This window comes from Camponotus vicinus, unplaced genomic scaffold (assembly GCF_025532165.1).
Source record: "Camponotus vicinus isolate PSW18456_S1 unplaced genomic scaffold, iyCamVici1.0 SCAF_3, whole genome shotgun sequence".
In the NCBI taxonomy this organism is placed as follows: Eukaryota; Metazoa; Arthropoda; class Insecta; order Hymenoptera; family Formicidae; genus Camponotus; species Camponotus vicinus.
In genome coordinates this window covers 18,575,226-18,596,389 of record NW_028141967.1, presented here as the reverse complement: position 1 = coordinate 18,596,389, position 21,164 = coordinate 18,575,226, and the positions used below count along the sequence as shown (strand labels likewise).

The following is a 21,164-nucleotide window of genomic DNA, read 5'->3' as shown; positions in this document are numbered from 1 at the left end:
GCAATCGGGATCGCATAATTAAGCGAGGTGGGCTTAAGGAGTAGAGCTTGCAATCTCAAACCTTCTTTGAGTTAGAGGTTTAAAAGTATTTAATTTGTATTTATTTAAAAGGATGTAATTTTTGTTTACTCTTGCAAAAAAATCTGTTTTATTTTTTTTTATTTTTTATACATTTTTCTATGTTTTTTCTATTCCTCACTTTAAGATTTTAAGACTAGTATTCTCGTGGGAAGCAGAGATAAAAACATCAGATTTAATCGAACGTCGGTATTCGATATCGGTACCGGCAAAAGGATTTGTAGCGAAATTATACGTAGATGAGATTTATATATTTTTCATTTCGTGCGACTAACGGTTTGCGACATGCCTCGCCATTGTGTTCTCGAAGTAATCCGCTCTGGGAAAGCGAGCGCGAATGTCAATTCTCAAGCGTCTAGTCGCTTCATATCGCGTAATGTGCAACGGTGCTGGTGAATAAAACATGAAGCGCATTTGTACGTCGGAGTGACGTGTCGCGTTTGCCGTGGCTAAATAATTCATTCACATTTTCTGCAATCGCGGAGCGACAAGCGGAATGCGAGTGATCACGCAGATTTAATTATCAGTATAAGATTATGCCCGATCTGTAAATTCGATTTATATACTGCACTAAATTAGTGATATAAACCGAAAAGATAATTCACGAAGCAAATTAATATTATATATTGTGCGCGATTAAAATTTAATGTGTATATGTGCATAAAGTTATGAATTTTCGCTGCTATCTCATTATATACATATATACAATATATCGATTATATGTAGAAAATTATTTGAATAAACACTAATTTTTTTTACATAGAAAAATTAATTCAAAGTTCTCTCTTTCTCTCTTTCTCATCAGAGAATTTGCAGATGAAGAAAGATTCAACAATTTTCTTTTAAATGGTTTTTTAAAAAATTATTAAAATTATTAATATTATTTTTCAATATGTAGTGTATATTATGTAATAATAGTCCTAGTCCAAAATACGCATACAAGAAGAGAAAATCAAAGATAAACGAAGAAAATGCGTGACGAAACTCGTCTCATGCATGAACCTGCGGATGTGCGTCGCTAATGATCCGAAATTAGCCTGAATGGCAAAGGTAACAAAGACGCTGCCATTTGGTTTTGCGAGCAACCAAAACGTTCAAGACATATCATCCTAGAGTATTTTTCTTTTTGTTGAATAATCATCGTAACGTGCTGGGGTCAACGAGCATTCAAGATTGAGACCGCAGAAAAATATTGAACATTCATGTTTACTAGTATTTGCAGAAGTTTAATATTATAACGTACACACATACGAATATAAAGTATCTAATAGAATTTTTATCATCAGTTGAAAAATTAAAAAAATTTTTCTTCTGTCCGATTTCCTTACATCATTTATTTTCTTACATCGTTATTATCATCATTTTTACTATCGCTATTATATTCATTAACATTATCCAATTGATGTCATGATGAGTATTTTTAAGATTTTTGCGTGGACGTTTCTCTGAATAATAAATATGAGGGAGTACATGGACTTAATAAATATCCAGTCTTCTTATTGAATAGCAATTACGAATGTCAAAAAGCATCAATAAAACATCAATAAAAGCCTGAGACATCAATAAAATGTCATCTCTAGTATGTAATAAATCAATAAAAAAATTATTGAGAGGACAAAATAGCCTGGAGATGAAACAGATAGAATTTTTGCCACCGTTTTTCGCTTCATTTTTTCCACTAATTTTGCACTTGCTTTATATCTGTCCTGACAGGCGCACAAACGAATTGAGACACTTACTTTCGGTAGACACTGTAATACGCGAGAAGGGAAGCATTTAGCCAGAACGATACACATCCACCATTACGCGGATTTACGAGCGAGAAATTCGAATGCCGTGTCCTAATGATTTATCGCCGGCGATCGCTCATTAATTCTTCGTCGCCGCAGCGTCGCGTCCATGACTTGCGAAATGCGGCTGAACGGCCGTCCAAAAAAAGAAGAGGAAAAAAAAGGTACAATGTGAGAGAGCGCGGTAAAGAATCCGCTCTCGGCGAACGGCCAAAACGGAGTGTCCCGAGAGGAGGGAGATTTGCGGAATATCCGTGTAACGCGTCGCGCGTCCAAGATCTCCGTCGTCACGTATATATTATAACTCACGCATAGTATCGCCGTTACGAGGCGGAATACCGCGCGGATCCGTCATACGTTCTTATAAACATAACTGTGCACTGGCGTGCGACCAACCACGTGCTTTCGCGCTCAATGGGTGCTCAACCGGTGATGAAAAAAAAAAAATCGCTAGACTGCTCGCGCGAGACCATCATCCATGTGCGACTTTCGAGGAGACAGACGATGACAAGACGCTTTTATAAAATACTCGTATTTATAACGAGTTTTGATATTTTGATATGTGTATATCCGAGAGACACACGCAACGGTTAGTGATACACAGAATTAGTAATATTTATATTTAAAAATTATTTATATTTAATTACTAATATTTATATTTAAATATGATTTATAAACTAAATTAATAACATTTAGTATTGAAATTTATTTCATTTATTAATTTTTAAATATAAATAAGAACAATATGCATATTAAGCGAAACTATTATTTCAGAAAATTGACTTTTCACAAAAATAGTGGAAACTTAGAACAAAAAAATTAACATAAAATTTTCTTTGATTGTTTTTTGACGTTTGAGATGCGATCTCATTATTCTAAATATATATCTAGATTTCAAGAACCTTTTTAAAAATATCCTGTAAAATACTACTTTCGATACAAAATTGGAATCGTTTTCACTGGTTAGTGTCTGTCTGTCATACAAATCTCTTATCGAGTTGACCGTTCATCAAAAGAAGAGATAGGCGATCCACTGGGAAAATTTTTCTTGCGTTTAAATCATATCACAATGAAAGATGATAAGATTCAAGACTGTCGTCTGCTTACTTATCGCTTCAATTCTCAGAGCGTCCTTCACAATTTGTCATAAGAAATCTTTTAGATTCTTTAGAAAATAATAAAATAATAAAAAATATAAAATTCAAGAATATATTTCTTTACTTTTAAACTACAATCATTTATACAAGAAAAATTTTTATTATAAATAAATAGATTAAAAAAGAGTGTTAAAAATAGATTTGTAAAATATAAGCACGATTATTTATATTGAATTTGTTTTCTATTTTAAATAATTTTAGATATCATGTTAATCTGAATAATTAATAATTTAATAATATTATAAATATTATTGGTACATAGATTATTTTATCTAAATAATTTTTTATATTTTATTCAATTTTTATATTTTTCCTATATCTAAAAATACATTTCTTTTCTTGTCACTACATCCATATTTGCATGCAAGAATATTCTTTTTCGCTATTCTTTTTCATATAGTTAGAACCACGTCTGCATGACAAATAACTTTTAACTTTTTTAAATTCCAAGACGAAGCCGAATAAATCCTCTTAAACGCAATTACCATTTTCACGAGGATATCGATTATGCATGAACGATGTGCAAAAAGTCGCACAAGCTGCCGCTTTTTGCGTCATGTCGCCGCCAAGTCCCGAAGACTATCCAGAACAAGGGAAATACAAACGCTAATGCTCCATTAAAAATTTTAAACGATTAACACGGAGAGATCTATAGAGGTACTTACAAGCAGTTACTTAAAAGTCAAATATGCGCAATTATCCGCGCGGAATTGCCGACAAACTTGTTTCGAACATGCGGGAACGCAGGGAGATCGTTACAAAAGCGTTGTTCCTGTTTGTAATCTCTTTATCAGCACGTGGTTGGCACGCAGCCAATCGACTTTCTCCCCGACGATAGAGCAGCGACCCGTACACGTCTCCTGCGGTTCGCTTCGATTTGCTCTAACCGCCATTAAATCGGTTAGAGCATTGACCGATAGAGAATAGACGTTTAACGCACTTGTAACGTACGCGCACATGTGTACATCAGAGACAAATATCGCATAAACGCGCGAAAAGTTCAATTTACGACAGCTCACAAAGATACGTCATCGCTTTTCAACGAGTAGAACATGTATATGTGTGTATCGTTTCCATTAACATAAAATTAAATGATTTTGGGTAAATGAGTTAACTACACATTTGTGGTATATCTTTTATCTTTTGTCCTACTTGTGCCAATAACTGATAGAAAAATGGTGTAAAAAATGAACGTTAATACTATTGATAAAGTTGTAATTGTTTGAATTTCTCTCTCTCTCTCTCTCTCTCATAATTATCTTAACTTTTTTTTAAAAGAGCATCAAGGCTATAATTTTTTGTAATTAATGTTATATATATGAGAAAAAATATTTCCTATCCTTTTTATTAAAAAATTCACGCATTTATTTCTGTAGAGCTGTTAACATTTAATTTGATTTAGTTCTACATACTCGAAAGAGCGATGTTAACTTTCCGGAATGAAATTTGCCAAGAAACCTTAAGCAAAGTTTACACTCCGCGATCTGCGCTCACTCCCACGGGCGTTATCGAGATTCCAATAAGTGAGCTTTTAAAGAGTTTCACATACTTTGCAACGGTGGTCAGTAGAATTCGCGTGACGTTAAGACTTGCGTATTATTGTACGTCACGTTCTTACGAAATTGTGCATTTTTTCTACTACACAAGATTATTATTGAAGATTAATTATTTCTCAAAATAATTGCGAGACAATTTTTAGATTAAAACTTTATATTCTATCATGTGATATTGATTGCTACAACAAACACAAATTACAACTATATTTTTCTCGATATCGTCATTTTCGCATTTTATTGTATTAAATTCGATGTATAAACAATTTCGCCTGAATATTATATAACAATTATTTAATATAAAATACGATTCATATTTTTACATAGAATTAAATTTTGTTTCATTGTTTGCAATAATTAAATTTAATAATTTCTTTTTAAAAAACGTATTCCAGAAGTATGTAATAAATACTAAAAAAGTGGTATGATATAAGAAATTTAGACTACTTTTATTTAGTCTGATTGTGATTCACAGACATAACACTAACAATAATAGATGAGCTATTGTTTAAAAAATTAATAATTGCAAGTGAAATCCAATAATCGAATAAAACGCTGAAAATAAATGTTTAAAATTTATTCTATTGTATTATTTATTCTCATAAAATAATAACTGAAACTGTAATAATATTTTTAATTGCTAGAAATAATATTTTCGTAGCAAACTCAACTTGTTTAAACGTTATTTAATTATTCATAACTTTTAACAATAAGTAATTTCTGAAATGTGTAATTATGATATACATGTTTAATTGTATAATTACAGTGTAAAAAAATAAGAGAACTATTTTTTTAGCACTTTCAAATTATGTGTATATACTAGTCCGTACAATGTGTATAAAATATTCATTTTAAATATATTTAAATAACACATACATTTCTTCAAGACATAATACGTAATAAAGCATAATACGATTTAGCGAATCACGCGGATAAATAGTGATAACGCGCGATTTCTTGTAAAATGCATGGGCGGCCGCAGGCTATTCGTTGTGTGCATTTTCACGAGAGTTCTCTCGAGTATGCGTGTACGTGTGTACAATCGGCATGCCCCAATTATCCTGTCGGCTATGAATTACACACGGACGCATTCTCGGCAGGCAGAACAGAGCGAAACTTTTCGTAGATTTCGCGTTAATTTCGCAGTCGAGCAGCTGGTGTCTTCTCACATCCCACAGACGAATGGACGAGAAGCGCGAACTTACCCTCTAAAAAAAAATACCAGAATTCTCGCTAGGACATTGCTCGAAAGTTTCCACGATTTCGCGGTGCTTTTAATCCGCTACCAAGTTCTGCGTTTCTGTCATGTGTCGCGCTACGTTTCCCGAGTCGCTTTTAGCTTCCGGCTTCCGTTTTATTCCTCTATGGGAGGAAACTTGAGTTTTTATCGAGATTTACATTTTTAACGAGGCTCTTAAAAAGAGAATAATAAGAAACATGGAAATTATATGGAATAATTATATTAATTTTCTTATATCTTATCCTTAGAAAAAAAAAATGATATTTCGCAAACTGACAAAAATTCATCTACATAAGCATGGCAGTCAGTTTAATCAATTTATTCAATCCGTGACTCTTCAAATCATCTAAATCGCATTTTTCTGTCTCGATTAATTTTAGGTACAAGGAGCAAAACAAAAATAACGATATATATTTAGATTTCCTTCGTAAAACCAATCGTTAACATTCCTTCTAAAAATAATGAAGAGCGGTAGCAACTTTGTCTACCATCTTTGTTCATACCTATGATTCGCTATGACGAACTATTTGGATGATTCTAAATCATATCCAGCCACGCGAGACCATTTCGTTACGGCAAATTGATTCTGAACGCAATTATTGGAGCAGAACAGAACAATGCGCGCCATGTTGTCAGCGTGAACGCGTCGAGGACTTAATTTCTCTTTTTCTCGGGCACCGGTACTGCAAAGTTCAACATAGAAGCTATCTGTCGTCAAACGACATTTCTTGGCTCTTAAAATCGCTCAGAGATACTTGAGGACGTCTCGCGTGCCTTCACACTGCATGTCTGCATCAGGTCCTACTGTATACTTTTAACCCTACACGCGATGAACCTTTTATGTTTTCATTCTTCTATGGATAAATTAAAACTTGCACCTTTCTAAATAAATGCACGTTTAAGAAGATAATAATAAAAAAATAATATTCTGTATTCAAATAGATACTTTTTTCCATATTTAATCTAAATGTAAATTTAATTTAATATTAAATCTCTCTCTGAAAAAAGCACTCTTTTTCTCTCTTTTAAAGTCATATAAAATTACCCATTATCATATTATAGATATTAATTATCCGTATATCAAAGATATTTTTTATAAAAGCTGAATCTCTTCTTTTCATTGAAGGAAAAAGTGAATTTAATATTACTATGATTTGATATAAAGGAAGAAAGGAGGAAAAATACAATAAAACAGATTTAAGAAATAAGAGCTATTTCAAGCATCGCGCTACAGAATAGTGTCGCCATTATCATCGGTTTTATTAAATTATTGCGTTTGCGTTGTTCAGCAAAGTGATAATTGGGTTAATTTATTAAATTATCACAATACGTTATAGATATGAACACTGAAATATGGATGAAGCGCGATAAAATAGTCTCTGAAACGAACAAACATGTCTTATCAGATCTGATTTATTTTTCATTCATTTACTCAGGCAGTTTAAAATTTCATTAAAATTAGAAATTAATGTTATTATTAAATAAGTAATTTACACGCGTAAGAGTAATTCTAAGTATAATTTTAATTTTTGGTTAGCAAAACCATTGTGTCTTCTTTAATTATTAAAGTGAGATTGCTGCATAATAAAAGACTTTATATGCAAAGTAAATATATGATATCAAATTATGATACCATATATCGCAAAATGTAAATCGTAATAAAGATACAATCTTCAGCAAACTTGCGTTAAAATTACCATTTTTGACGAAGATTTAGTCCATAGTTATGCAAATACTTGTTATCAAAAATTATAAAATTTAAAAAAAATTATTACATTATAAAATTTAAAAAAATTTCCTTCAAAAAATGTATAATGATTGTACATAGATGACAATAATTTTTATGATTAATTGAAAAGCTCTATTAAAAATCCGCTTTTGAATTTTAATTTGAAAATTATAGTAAATACGTATATTTAGTAATTAAATTTTCATTGATCTAAAATTGTTTATATTAATAATTCCGCTATCTTTTTATATATTTATCATTGCATTACAGTATTCACTAATGCATAAATATTAAATTTTATGGCGCGTGTAATAATATTTTAAAAAATATCTCGATATGAATAATATATCGATTCAATAATCGATGAAAAAAAAATTTCTTTTTATTCACCAAAACATTGCTTCATACAAACACTTGTCCAATTCGCATTCGCGTGTCGCACGTTTTTCCGAGAGGCGAATCTTAGTTCCGTCTCTCGTTATAATACCGAAATACCAGTCATTCGTGTCCAGCTTTGAATACCCGAAGAAAATCTCGGTGACGCAATGGCGTGTCTCATTACGAGAGCGGCGCAGCAGCGCGACGGAAAATCGACAACGGGAAAAGCGAACGCCATTAAACATCGAACGTGCGAGGCGGCCTCGCCGTTCTAATTTCGCTCCAACTTCGCGGCGGCCTTAATTCCGTTTAACTCGATGCCGTAAATTTTCGCACCCGTATATAGGCGTGCACGCGCCTCGTCCAAGAGAAGGCGTTCGTATAAACAGACGATAATGAGATACTAGATGAAGAGAGAATTCGCGACAATCTGCATGCCCGGCATCCAGCTACAGATCATTCAAACGCGCACGAAAAACTGACGGGCCGGTTAGTCAAAAATAAATCTCCAAAAAATTGTATTTACATTCCAGAGTGGAAAATTTGTTGCGAAAAAAACATTTGTTGGACACTGTAATTTATTCAATATAATGTTGAATGTTTCGACTCCTCTTCCAATTATATCGTTTTTTTATATATTGAATTGGTTGTTTAAATTTTTAAATAACATATACAAATACAAGAACAAGTTGTTCACTTCATTCTCTCGTCATCTGTGTATTTTAATTAATTCTAAATAATTAAATTTTAATCTGATTCGTTTCAAAAATCAAATTCATATTTAATCTTAACTGAAATATTTTATTCGGAATTCTTATTTATCGCAAATTTGAGATTATTACGCAAATATTCGATTTATGAAAAATTTCTGAAGACGTGATAGTGAAAAAGGTTGGCGAAAAAAATGTCAAGTAATCGATAAGAGAGATACAAGATCAGATAAAAGGCATCTGTGCATCGTACTTTAGCGTTGCTGCGAGAATGCGACGTTCGTCCTTCGAAATTCGATGCATTCCGTTGTCGCGATGGTTGCTCGTCGCATAAATATGTAGATGGGTATTATTCGCGACTGGCGCTTCGAAAGAGAAGGGAAAACTTCCGTGGCGCGGATATAAGCACACGGTTGTTACGTCCATCCGTGGCAGAGCGCAATGCAATACTCCTGAAAGCGAAGCGAACTATTCTTCTACTATGATGTGTAACATGCGCACGTTCATCCAAAGACGACAGAGAAGACGGGAGCGAAAAGAGGAAGACGTGGTCTCGCGCAATCTTGAGGAACCAGGATCCGATATCCGGAGCTAACTCTATTTCTCATCGCGAACCTCGTTGAATCGAGATTTTTGATAGCGCGCAACATTTTTAACGTACGACGTAACGTGCATTAATGTGCTTAGAAGTACGCTTCACGAATTTTAAATCGTGGCATTTTAAAAACTGCGATAAAAATGTAAAAGTAATGTGCGATTTATTTGATTTTATGAGATTTTCCATTAATAATTGATTTTGCAGCCTTACTCATGTGTGTAAAAATTATATTTAGTTTAGTTAATTTTAAATCAATAATTTTAATCGATGTGAATACTCTTCGCTAAATGATAAAATTGAGATAAAATATACATAATATTATATAATACTATATAATAATTTTTGAAAATTAAATCCTTTTCAATGAAAGAGAATTGTCTAACAGTTTGCTTTACTTTGCATTAAATCTTCCATATTTCTTTAGAAATAAAGTTGAAAATTACAGAGAATGGAGGTGAAAACTTTTAAATAGAACTCGCTTGTTGTTTCCATTTTATAATTATTATAAAATTTATTATAAAATTTATTATAAAATTTATTATAAAATTTATTATTATTTTATAATTATTAATATTTTCAGTCTTTTAAAATAATTTTTCTTTAATTCCTTTTTTGACGGAACACATTTCTTATCATTAATAAAGATATAATGTGAATGTGGATAGAACACAAAAACTTCTTACCTATGAAAACTTTATCAAACTCCAGAATAATGGTGAAGCGTTTCACGAATTTGCGAGTTTCATATTAAACTTTAAATTATTAAGTTTAAGTTAACTAGTCTATCGTGAAAATTGCGAATTTCAAAGACGCACTTAACGCAATTAACTACGTTAATGCAGAAATGGTATTATTCGTTTAATAGACGCAATGTAAAATCGATCCCATTATTCGTGGCGATAAGATTCGCTGATAAAGAGCTTAAATGATGATTTCCATGAAAAAGGTGATATCTCTCGATAAAATGATGAAAATATCCCGGCCAATTGAACGAACGATAAGCGAACAGACGCGATTTCTCATTATGTTAAAATCCGCCATCAGGTGCGGATTTCTGACCGAAAAGCTTTTCACGTGATATCGTCGACACGATATCGAATTGTCTTTAAAGTTCGATTTTCCTCTGAGATTTTCTGTAATTTGAAATTTCGAGCATAAAAATTGCATTTAAAGAGATTTACATGCAATAAAGTTTTTGCTAATTACTTAAAGAACATCCGTTATATATTATCAATCTAATGTAAATCTGTTAACCTAGTAAATATTTTGCCAAGAATTAAGATTCTTTGATAAGTAAGATGTACTAATCGTACATTTAAAAAAATAGTTATTAGGTTTTTGCAACCACAGAATACGAAGAATTATGTTATGCAATCGAACAGAAAAACAATGTTACATCTCGTTCTCGTAATATATTCTATCTCATTAACTTCATGCGATAATAACTCACAAAACAGTTTGCCTCTTGGTTCATTAAGCGCAAGGCCATCCAATTACTTATACGTGCAAGATAGTTCATGTACATTAATTTTCATGTATATTAATGCACTTTAAAAGTTATTAAAAAATAATTTAAAAAAGAAAGATTCCAGAAATATATAAAAAAATCTATGTCAAGACAAAACGTTTTTCTCACATCTTTTGAGAGATTTTATTTTTAAAATATATTCTTTAAAATATACAATCTACTGATTTGTTATATAAAATGTCTCGCATGCATTATGCGATTTCAAGTTGAAAAGATACTATCTCTATGCTCCTTTATCTATTCCAAAGTTTCTGCTTTGCTAATCAAGTTGCGAATTTGAAAAGATGCATCAGGTTGCTGCGGGCGTGTATCTGATTTTAATGCAAGTGATAAAATCAAAAGAATGCGATTGAATGTAGAACGTGCGAGAAAATCTCATTTGCATTCGCAGAAATATTCGACGGACAAGAGAGTAATTCCCATGCGGAAACACGCTCGCCCTGTCCGATTAAAATTCGCGGTGCCATATCGCAGTTTGCGCGTCTCTATTGATTACAAACGAACATCTGGCTCGCATTTCACAATTTGCATAGAAAACCGCCGTATATGAGCGTGAAAATTGTCTTGCATGTGGATCACAATCGGCCTCGCGATTTTAAAAGCGACTGCATCAAGAATATGACAAATTGGGACACGAGAAAAAAAATTATGACGTGTGAAATATGTCAAAAAATTACGGTAAAAATCAACGATTATGATACACATTATAACACAAAATTATAATTATTCAATATTTGAAGAATGACAAGAGTTACAAATAATTTTACTTAACACGTAATAATTAATTAAATATAATTAATAAAATAACATTCTCCTGTTGCACGCGTTGCCAAGAATTCTCTTAACGAAGACAAAAGAGGTGCGAACAGACTTTCAGCGATCAATATATCCGGACGTTGTGTAATAACGTTTTTTAAGAACTGGTCCTGGAAGGCGCGGCTCGTTAACGAGGGTTAGTGACTTTATTTCGGTACGGTTATTTCGGACCACGTAAGTACCGAAATAAATGCAGTAACGAGAAGGCATGCGAAAAAAGTGCGCATTTCCGACTCGAAATAGCTAACGAATTCTACACACGATTCACGCAAAAGCGTAATCTTCATTCCTTCTTTTCTATCTAACAGACTTCTCGAAACCTCTCATAATTCTAACGACGATTTTCTCGAGTATCCGAATTTCAATTAATTTAATTCACATTCGATGTCAACGATATGGCAGCATTTTAAATATATGAAAGAATTTATCGTTTGATAAATAAATTTTTTCACGATACATGATAGTTTCAAAACATTTTTCAAATAAAAATATTAAAATAAGATTTATTAGCGCGTTGAAATTAAGTTGTTATATTGAATTTCCTGTTCTTTAACAGAATATACATATGTATATCGCCGTTTGCGTTCCGCAATATAATCCTGGTTAACATGACCTACATCCAGACATAATACGCCCGCAAAAGATTAACTCCTTGTAATCAGAAAGACCTCTGACCAAGCAACATAGCAGCAGGATTCATTCCAGGCTATCGCAATTTTTGTAATTATAAATTTATTTAAGCTCATTATCATATTAATTAATGTTATACACTTTTTCGATGCAATGCAGAGCAAATTTTTATAATCATTCAAAAAATTGTAACTTTGTCTTTTTCGAAAATGACAAATGGCGATGTGTTTTTTGTTTCTCTTGAGGATAAATGAATGAAACTTTGTTAAAACCGATGTTTAAAGTTGGCTCCGCTCTCGTCAACCACATGATGCATCGTGCAATAACGAAAGAAAGGCGAGGACCTGGGTTTATCCTTTCTTGTTCTGGCAACCGTGCGCGACATTCGTCTAACGAAGCAAGGTGAAAGCCGTATTCTCGCTGCATCGAGAAAGTGGAGAGTTTGCACGCCCGAGAGTCATCGTTCATTTGCAATTCCGAAATACGAGCTCGTCGAATGCGATGTTCCGGTTGAAACGAGGTAGTAGGCTAGGAATTTATTGGACCGTTCAGAGCTCTTGGAGTGCGGGATTATTTCCTCGAGGTGGCAAATTTGTCGTTCTTCGTAACTAATAGATACTCTAATCTTTCGCGAGAAATATGCATGACATGTTATTTTGATTGCTTCCGCTTAATGCATTGTTTTCGCGTGACTGCAATCTTTGAACGCGAATAATAATATCCAGGAATAAAAAATATGCATATATGTATATAATGATGAAATGTTCGAATTAAAATAACTGAATGATTTTTATTCTTGGTAATAAATTAATAAATAATAATAATAATAAATTAGTAAATAATTAATAATAAATTAATAAAAAAAATCTAAATTAATAAAAAACATCTTGGTAATAATTAATAATAAATTAATAAAAAATTAAAGAAAGCATAGCATAGAAAATATGTTTCTCGACGTTGCAAATAAATTTCCAATAATCATCATTAATAGCGTCATTATATCTATTCTCTATAATATTAAATTCTATTTTATTATCAACGATAATATTAGACCATAGACGTAGCGCGTAATGTATCAATTACCAATTAATACTTTCTTAAAATCGAACAATATTTAATAATAAAAATTCTTGGTAAAATTAATATAATTTCTTGGTAATATTAATAATAATTCTTGGTAATATTAATAATAAATTAATAAAAAATGAAAGAAAGTATATCATAAAAGATATGTTTTTCGACGTTGCATAAATTTAAATTTCCAATAATCATCATTAATAGCGTCATTATATCTATTCTCTGTAATATTAAATTCTATTTTATTATTAACGTAATATTATATTTTATTATTATATTACGATAATATTATATTTTACTATTAACGATAATATTAGACCATAGACGTAGCGCGTAATTCCTTGCTTTGTGACCGTGGTAAATTAATGTGCACGGGAACTAGACGACCGCGTACCTTCAAAGTATCGCGTCGCGGCTTAACGAGAACAAAGCGAAAAAGAGATTCGCCCTGCGTACTCTGATTTCAAGCATTCGCCATGGTGACGAGGCATCGGTCTTTCCACGTGAGATACATCACCGTCCGTTGCTACGGAGATGCTTTGAGACAGACATGCCGCGCGTAGGTGTATGCACGTATTTCTTTAGCGCATATGTGTGTAAGTAATGCTCTCGAGGTAAAAGATATTTCGGTCGTCGTGACACACCGGAAAGCTCACAAAACGAAAGAACAGTGTCGTCGAACTTGAGAGACAGCTTGACTTCACCGCTACCAGAACTGACCGATTCGCTCGGATGCAGAAACGATACCGCAATCGCCACTTTTAGATATCGATGCTTCTATTCGCTCAATACGGTGAAAAGTAGGTAAATGTGATAAATGTAGCCACCTTGAGGATAACCAATATTTATTCATTCGATGTGGTAGAGTGAATAAGTGACAAATGTGAGATCGGTCCCGTTCGTTCTGGTGCAGAAACACGGACACAGAGAAGCTTTCCTTTTATAATATTTCTTTCTTAAATATCCTGCTAAACATCTAGAAGAGTCTTTGAATCTGCATCTGTTTCAAAGGACTTAATAAAAATAAAACAAAAAAAAAACTTTCATGATGATTCTATAAAAAAGTTAAGAATATATAAAATAAAAGTATAAAGAAAAAGTATATAAATATAAAATTTTTATTTATTATTTTTATACATCTTCTGGAAATGGATATTAATAAGAATGCGCAGATGCGATGAATAAAAAATCAACATGTTTCATACACAATTTTGAAAGAGGATATCTACATTTTTGCTTACGTCACGCCATGTCGAGATTGTGGCCTAAATATATGATAAAAGAAAAGTGTCAAAGCATCAAGAGGAAACAGACATATATTAAATACAATAAGTCCAAACAGATGCTTTAAATGTTTTAAATAATAATGATTATATTTTATGAAAAGTAAAATTTGCATTAAAATTTTATTTTTTTTAAATCTTTTAAAAGAAATTTAAAAGTGCAAATTATTCAAAAATATTATATCTACTGATATTTTCCGAGTTCCTCGAAGATGAATCTCGAATTGCAAAAGTTTAAACATATTCCCCGGAATATTTTACATGCGGCAGATGGGTAAAATGATACGAGGAACAGCGCAGACAGCTGGAAAAGTTGCGACTATATGCGAAACGCAGCTCCTATCTACGAATGACGTCGTTCGCAAAAGCTAGCTGGCAAAGCTCGTGTGAGCGAACGGATTCGTTTCAGAGAAATATCGTGACTTATCCTGCTACACTTGTCACAGGACATGCAAAATTTATGCTTCCATCATACATTCGCGGAGCGGTTCTTCATCAGAGAAAAGAATTTAAGCGAACACGCGATAAAGTCAATTATTATGATATAGATACAATTTTACGTTTAATATGTTGTTATTCAATTCTCCTTGTGTCTATAAATTTCTAAATGCAGATTTGAAAATTCAAAACTAATTATGTGTACGTAATCTTTGATAGTTTCATAAAGAAATAATGATATCAATTAATTTTTATCCTTTTCATATAAATAATAAATATCCAAACTGAAATAACAAAAGCATGGAAAATAGTATTATTATTATTATTATTTTTATTATTAAAATGTAATATTTTAATTATTAAATAAGTCTCGTTTTTATGTATTAATGCTATAATCGATAAAGAAATATATTAAAGTAATTATTATGTATATAAAAAGATATAAAAAAACGTGTGTAAAAAAACACTAAAAGCTTGATGCGTTATATATCTTATGTCAGGTTAAAGATTAAAACGATGTATAACATGCATGCGAATTTAAACAACAAAATCGATTTGCCATCTAGAAAGTTTGCGTCAAAGTTCAAGCTCTCGAGCAAGCAAATTTGCTTTCACGATCTACTTTCGTCCGATTGTGCTAACAGTGCGAGTTTCCGTGTGTCCCGCAAGGAACGATCGACGTCAAATCTTCTCCCGTGAGTATGCGAAGGAAGAAGGATATCATGGCAAATATTTATTCACCATTCTTTTTTCAAATGGATATAAAGTAAGATAGAGAGATGAAAAATTCATCGAGCTGATATCATAATTTTGTGTGTGAAAAAAGAAATTTTTTTTTATCGAGATAAGATATCAGATATTTATTAGAGCAAGATACATAAATATTTAAATGTAAGAATATTAATGAGAAATGTTAATGAGAAAAATTTTTTTGAAGACAAGGAAAATAACAGGTGACAGTGAGAAAAGACACTAATCTTTTTCGATGCAATCATGCAACCTTGTTTTCCTGAGGAATCATTCTTTTTATTTTTTAAATTATATGATAAATTATTCAAGCATACCTATGGAATGTCGACCTACATATCGAACGATATCAAACAAGATGAAATATTAATAAGCAGTGCAGGCTACGATATTCAAGAATATTCGTTTCTTTTCACATTTCCAAGCCATTTGATAATAGAATCGATTTAACTCGGACAATTCTCAAAACGTTTTTCAAATACATTCAAAAACTAATGATATTATTAAAGATTAATAATTATTCTATGATAATCTTTTTTCATTTATAAAAAACAATTGGAAATAACCCTTTTAGATGCTTAAAAATTTTTTGTATTAAATGAGATTCGAAAATTAAAAATAAAAGTTAGATAGAACTATACGATTGGAAAGTCATGAATCAGGATGTACTGATGCGCAAATAATGGTATTCAAATATCAGTCGACATACGTATGCATAATGCAAAATGCACCTTGTTCAATCTTTGCAACGACTGATGCATCGACAGCGACAGAGAAGGTCGAGATAGTAATCATTACAATAATAATCCTAACTGTTAGGCGCAAATTGTAGACATCGATTTATGATCGAGACACTGACCAATAACGATGCATCAATAAGAAATATCTTGTATTACAACGGATTGTCATCCTTGTGCGAGATTCATTTCGAGATTCTCAACCGATAAAATTTATTTTTAGAGACGAATATTAATTTATAATAATTAAGAGTAAGCCTTATATAATTTCTAATAGTGAAACATGGTTTATATTTAACATATATGGAATATTATCTAAAATATATTTTTATGTTCACTTGGAATTATATTTAAAAAAAGATATATAATTAAAGATACATAATTCTGTAAAAACTGTAAACGAGAAATTATATAAAGTACAATAGTTTCATGCAAAATGCTTCAAATAGATGAATAGTTTGCAGATATATGTATTTGTTGATCCCTCTGGGTATATATCCACCAGGAAGTTAGTGGTCTAACACATTTGCAAGTTCGTAATCCTATGGATATTCGCTAACGTTATGATATCTTTATATTAAAGTTAAATTATGGCAAACTGTATATTATCTTAAGCTTTTCTATAAGCAATTTTGTTTGTATAATAAACTATGTAATAGTATTTTAATTTGCAATCAATGTATATCTTTCTTTAGAAAAACCTATAAAAAAACAAACTGCGAATAAAATAAGAATTGGCTTATTGAGTTTAAAAATTGATTATTAATAATATTTTTCGTATTAAATGGAAACAATATTTTGTTATATTTGAAAATGTTTTTTTTTTGCCTCGATAAAGTCCTCGACATGAAATATACGATAATCTTCTAAACGTGACACAACCGAACTTTTGTTTCACAATAATATTTATTTTTTACGGATTTTATTTAACATACCTACGGTATTAATTATTATGGTTTAATCTGCGAGATTAACAGTGCGTGAGTGTCTCGCTGCATCTGACGTAAAGCGAGTTCTGACGTAAAAGGTCCATCGACCTCGTATAGTAACAGTGCGAATAAAAGTCGATTTATGCGTAAGCACAATCGAATCATTTGAACTCGACTCGACTCGATATTACCCAGGCGACCAGTTGCTGTATTGATAAATAGCAGCAACCCGGATGCATTCTAAACTCAACGGGGACGGGGTTGCATCGCGATGAAAAGGTTTCTTTTGATATTCGCGCGCGTTTCGCGTGACCCGACACATACATATTCAAAGCGCGCGATAAACCGGAAGTACAGCAAAGAACAGTAATTGTATAGAGTGTACGCGAGAGGCGGAGAGGCATATAAAACGAACGGAAAGAGAAACACGAAGTGTCGAGGCAAAAAAAAAAGATAAATTATGAAGGACGAATTTTCTGCGCAGCAGCGTCGTCCATGCGTAAGGATTTTGCGGGGGCGGAAATAAATCGGGAAATCTCCTACCCTATATTATATCCGACGGTATCTTCGTCGATACGTTGCGGTTATCTCGAGGGAACGTCCGTCGCCGATGCCGTGCATCGCGCGCTGATAACGCGTGCGGAATTATCGATCACGAAGCGCGCTCGCGCGCGCGCGAGCTTTGTTTTGTACGTGCATTATCCTCGCGTTGCTCATTTTGCGAAAAACGATAACGCACCTGCTGACGTGGTCTTCCGGATAACAGGTTGCTGTCGCGACGCCGATACGAGCCTTAATACTGAGATTCTATTACGCGTGCCAAACAATTTCAGCTATTTAGAATAAAGATAATGTAATATGATTAGATAATTAATATGAAATTCAATTTCAGTTCGGATTCGTGATATTCGTGCCGCTCACGTTATTTCACTGCTGGGATGGAATTGAAATGTTAAGCTTGAATTGGCAATAAATTTGACAAGTTTTGTTTTTTATATCTAATATTTTTACAATTTTTTTATCGTCATTATATCTTTTTAGATAATGATTGGTATAACTTTTATCAATTTTTCCTAAAGTTTTCTGAATTAATTTTAAATACGTGGAAAAATAGTAGAATATGTTGTCTTAAAGCTAAAATCTAAATAAATTTTCGAAAATTTTTACAAAATAAAGCGTTAAAGTAAACATAATTTATGCTATCCATTAGTTGTACAAAGTAGAAAAATAAATAAGATGCAATTAAACATTTCACATGACATCTAAATGAATAAAATATGAATGTAAAAAAATGAAAAAAATATGAAAATATCGCAATTTAACAAATATGAGTATAATTAACATTTCAATCTGCGAGAATTAAACTGTATGTTGAATATACATAATTTTCTCATCTCGCATATAATAGGTAATTTTAAATTGAGATTATGTATAAAATATGCAATATAAGAAAATGTAATTATCATTTTAAATTATATTATATAAGCTGTCCTCCCTTCCTCCTACACATATAATAAATAAATCTACGAATTTTTTTTCGAAGTCGGTTGACAGTTAAATAATAAAAAAAAAGTTTAGTTGCTATTTTTCACAATTTTTTAATATTTAGTATTAAAAAAATATTTTGACAATATTAAAGCTTTTGATAATTAATGTAAATTAATAAAAGAATAAAATCTTGTTATTCATTTATATGTAAAGTACTACAACTTTCCAAAAAATGTATTGTTCTTGATTTCTCAATATATTGCTTTTTTTATTTTCACTTATTATTTAAAAAATTATTAATACTGAAAAAATTATTAAGAGAAACTTAATTTTAGGTTTGTAAAAGATTTTATAAATAGATAGAGAGAAAGAAAATCTGGGACGCTTGCATATGTCTTTTAGATAAGATAAAAATTGAATAGAATATCTCTCGATTAGCAACGTTAGCGTGCAAAAGTTGATTTTACTTTCTGATTGCTGTTTTTGATTACATTTGACTTTTTATCAAAGTTGTGCAAAATTGTTTTTTTATTATAATATCTTTCTTTCACACAAAATTGTAATATTTGCGATATTAAAAAGATATTTTAGAGAGATTATATATATTCTTTTAATTTTCTAAAAATTTAATTTTTTATTTGCTTTTACTTAAAATGAAAATCAATAATCAAAAGCACTAGATCATCGTATTCACGTATCATGTATAAAAAATATATATATCGAAAGCTAGAAAAATATTAATTTATCTTTTAGTAATTTACGAATCGATTATATAATTCCCATCTGAGAAAAACAAAGAGATAACATTTCTCAAAATTTCTCGCGAAATTAGACTGATATAACTTCCTTGCGATGTCATGTATGATAACATTTGACTGATTAAAATTCGCACAAATATCCAGAAAAGATCGACAAACAATCTTACACGAATCGACTCATATAATCTTTTTCGCAGTGAGAGGGGGGGGAGTATTTTCACGATATTTGCAAAATGATTGACGACCGGAGCGACGACGATTAGACAAACGATCGACATGTCAATCGCGTCGGTTCGCTGCTCGACTGTCGTGAACGGTGGCGAATATGCATCCTCCTCCCCCCCTCTTTCCCGCCATTGTTATCGGGAGCGAGCAAACCGGCGGGCGATGGACATGCCTATATGTGCATACATACACACACGTATGCATAGCGTGCATCGGAATCGCGGATAAATGGCGCCCCGCGCGTCGCTCAGAAATCTGGCGTACTCGGGCGCGCGGCGGGACACGCTCTCCATGATTATTACACCGATAAATGGCGACGCGGCGGTCCCCCTCGCGTCGCGCGAGCGCGTCCGTTCGTCCCGCGAGCGAGCGGCTCGACGCGAGACAGGATAACGCGAAGGGCACGTATGGCATACGGCTATATGATGATAATTGGCGGGCACTCACCCTATGTCCGGATTCCTCGAGTCGCTGCCTTTTCGAGTGCGGGCCGTCTCCGTTGAATGCCATCCTCCGTTGAATAGCGGGCGACGCGTTTGAATTGGAGCACTAGGCGTTGCGACAACAACGACGATGACGAACGACAAACTACGGCGACGATGACGACGACGACGGCGGCGACTGCGACGATGACGACGACGACGACGACGACACGAGGGTATTGTGTATACCGCTCGCAATTTTCTTTCTTCCACACCGTGCCGACGATCTCGTGCGCGCGAACGGGGGAGGGGAAAGGAGGAGAAAATAATAATCGGTAGGATGCACGACGCGACGAGAACAGACAAACGCGCGAGAGCGGCTTAAGGGAAACTGTGCCTAGATCTCGCCGGACGAACGTCAACGCTTCGTGCGAACTGACGACCGGGCTAGCGCGGCGCGCCCTACCGGTGGCGCCGCGAAACATTTGCAGTCTTCAAGCCGTTGACAGCTGCGCGCGCGCAGCTTCGTCCCGCGCATCGCGTTTCGATTGGTCCGCCGGTCGCGCGCGCGATACGTGCCGCTGTGTTTCTATTGGAGCTTTACGATTAGGCGGTTTTCATGAGAGAATTACGCGGGCGTATGGTACGATTGCGTTTCTCGAGATTGGAGTCTAATCTGTTTATTTACTGAATATGGAATTAATTGAACGCGTGTCGAGGTTTGTATATTCAGGCGCGAAAGCAGGATCGAATTAATCAGTCTAATTTTTAGAGCGAAGTTTTGTTGTAGGTATGTATATACATGATTCTTATGATAGATATTACTCGAAATCATATTTTGCAATTATATTTT

The 21,164-nt window shown here is 33.0% G+C and overlaps 1 protein-coding gene and 1 long non-coding RNA gene across 4 annotated transcripts in view; one reads left to right on the top strand and one right to left on the bottom strand.

The window, feature by feature from the left end:
- The window catches only part of Sm (heterogeneous nuclear ribonucleoprotein L), a 152,359-nt gene extending 131,572 nt beyond the window's left edge, over positions 1–20,787 (bottom strand). The window contains exon 1 of one of the 3 annotated variants that reach the window (XM_083094638.1): positions 20,337–20,787. In XM_083094638.1, the coding sequence (XP_082950764.1) occupies positions 20,337–20,399 (63 nt within the window). In that variant the 5' untranslated portion in view covers positions 20,400–20,787. Of the gene's footprint in view, positions 1–1,817; positions 2,145–20,336 lie in introns of those variants that run through there. The other 2 variants (XM_083094636.1, XM_083094637.1) reach the window with 2 other exon arrangements.
- Positions 11,283–12,927, top strand: LOC145968813 (uncharacterized). The gene is made up of 4 exons (XR_014437869.1): positions 11,283–11,439; positions 11,596–11,751; positions 12,134–12,297; positions 12,492–12,927. It is a non-coding gene; the product is annotated as an uncharacterized LOC145968813 (long non-coding RNA).
- Positions 20,788–21,164: the final 377 nt, after the last annotated feature.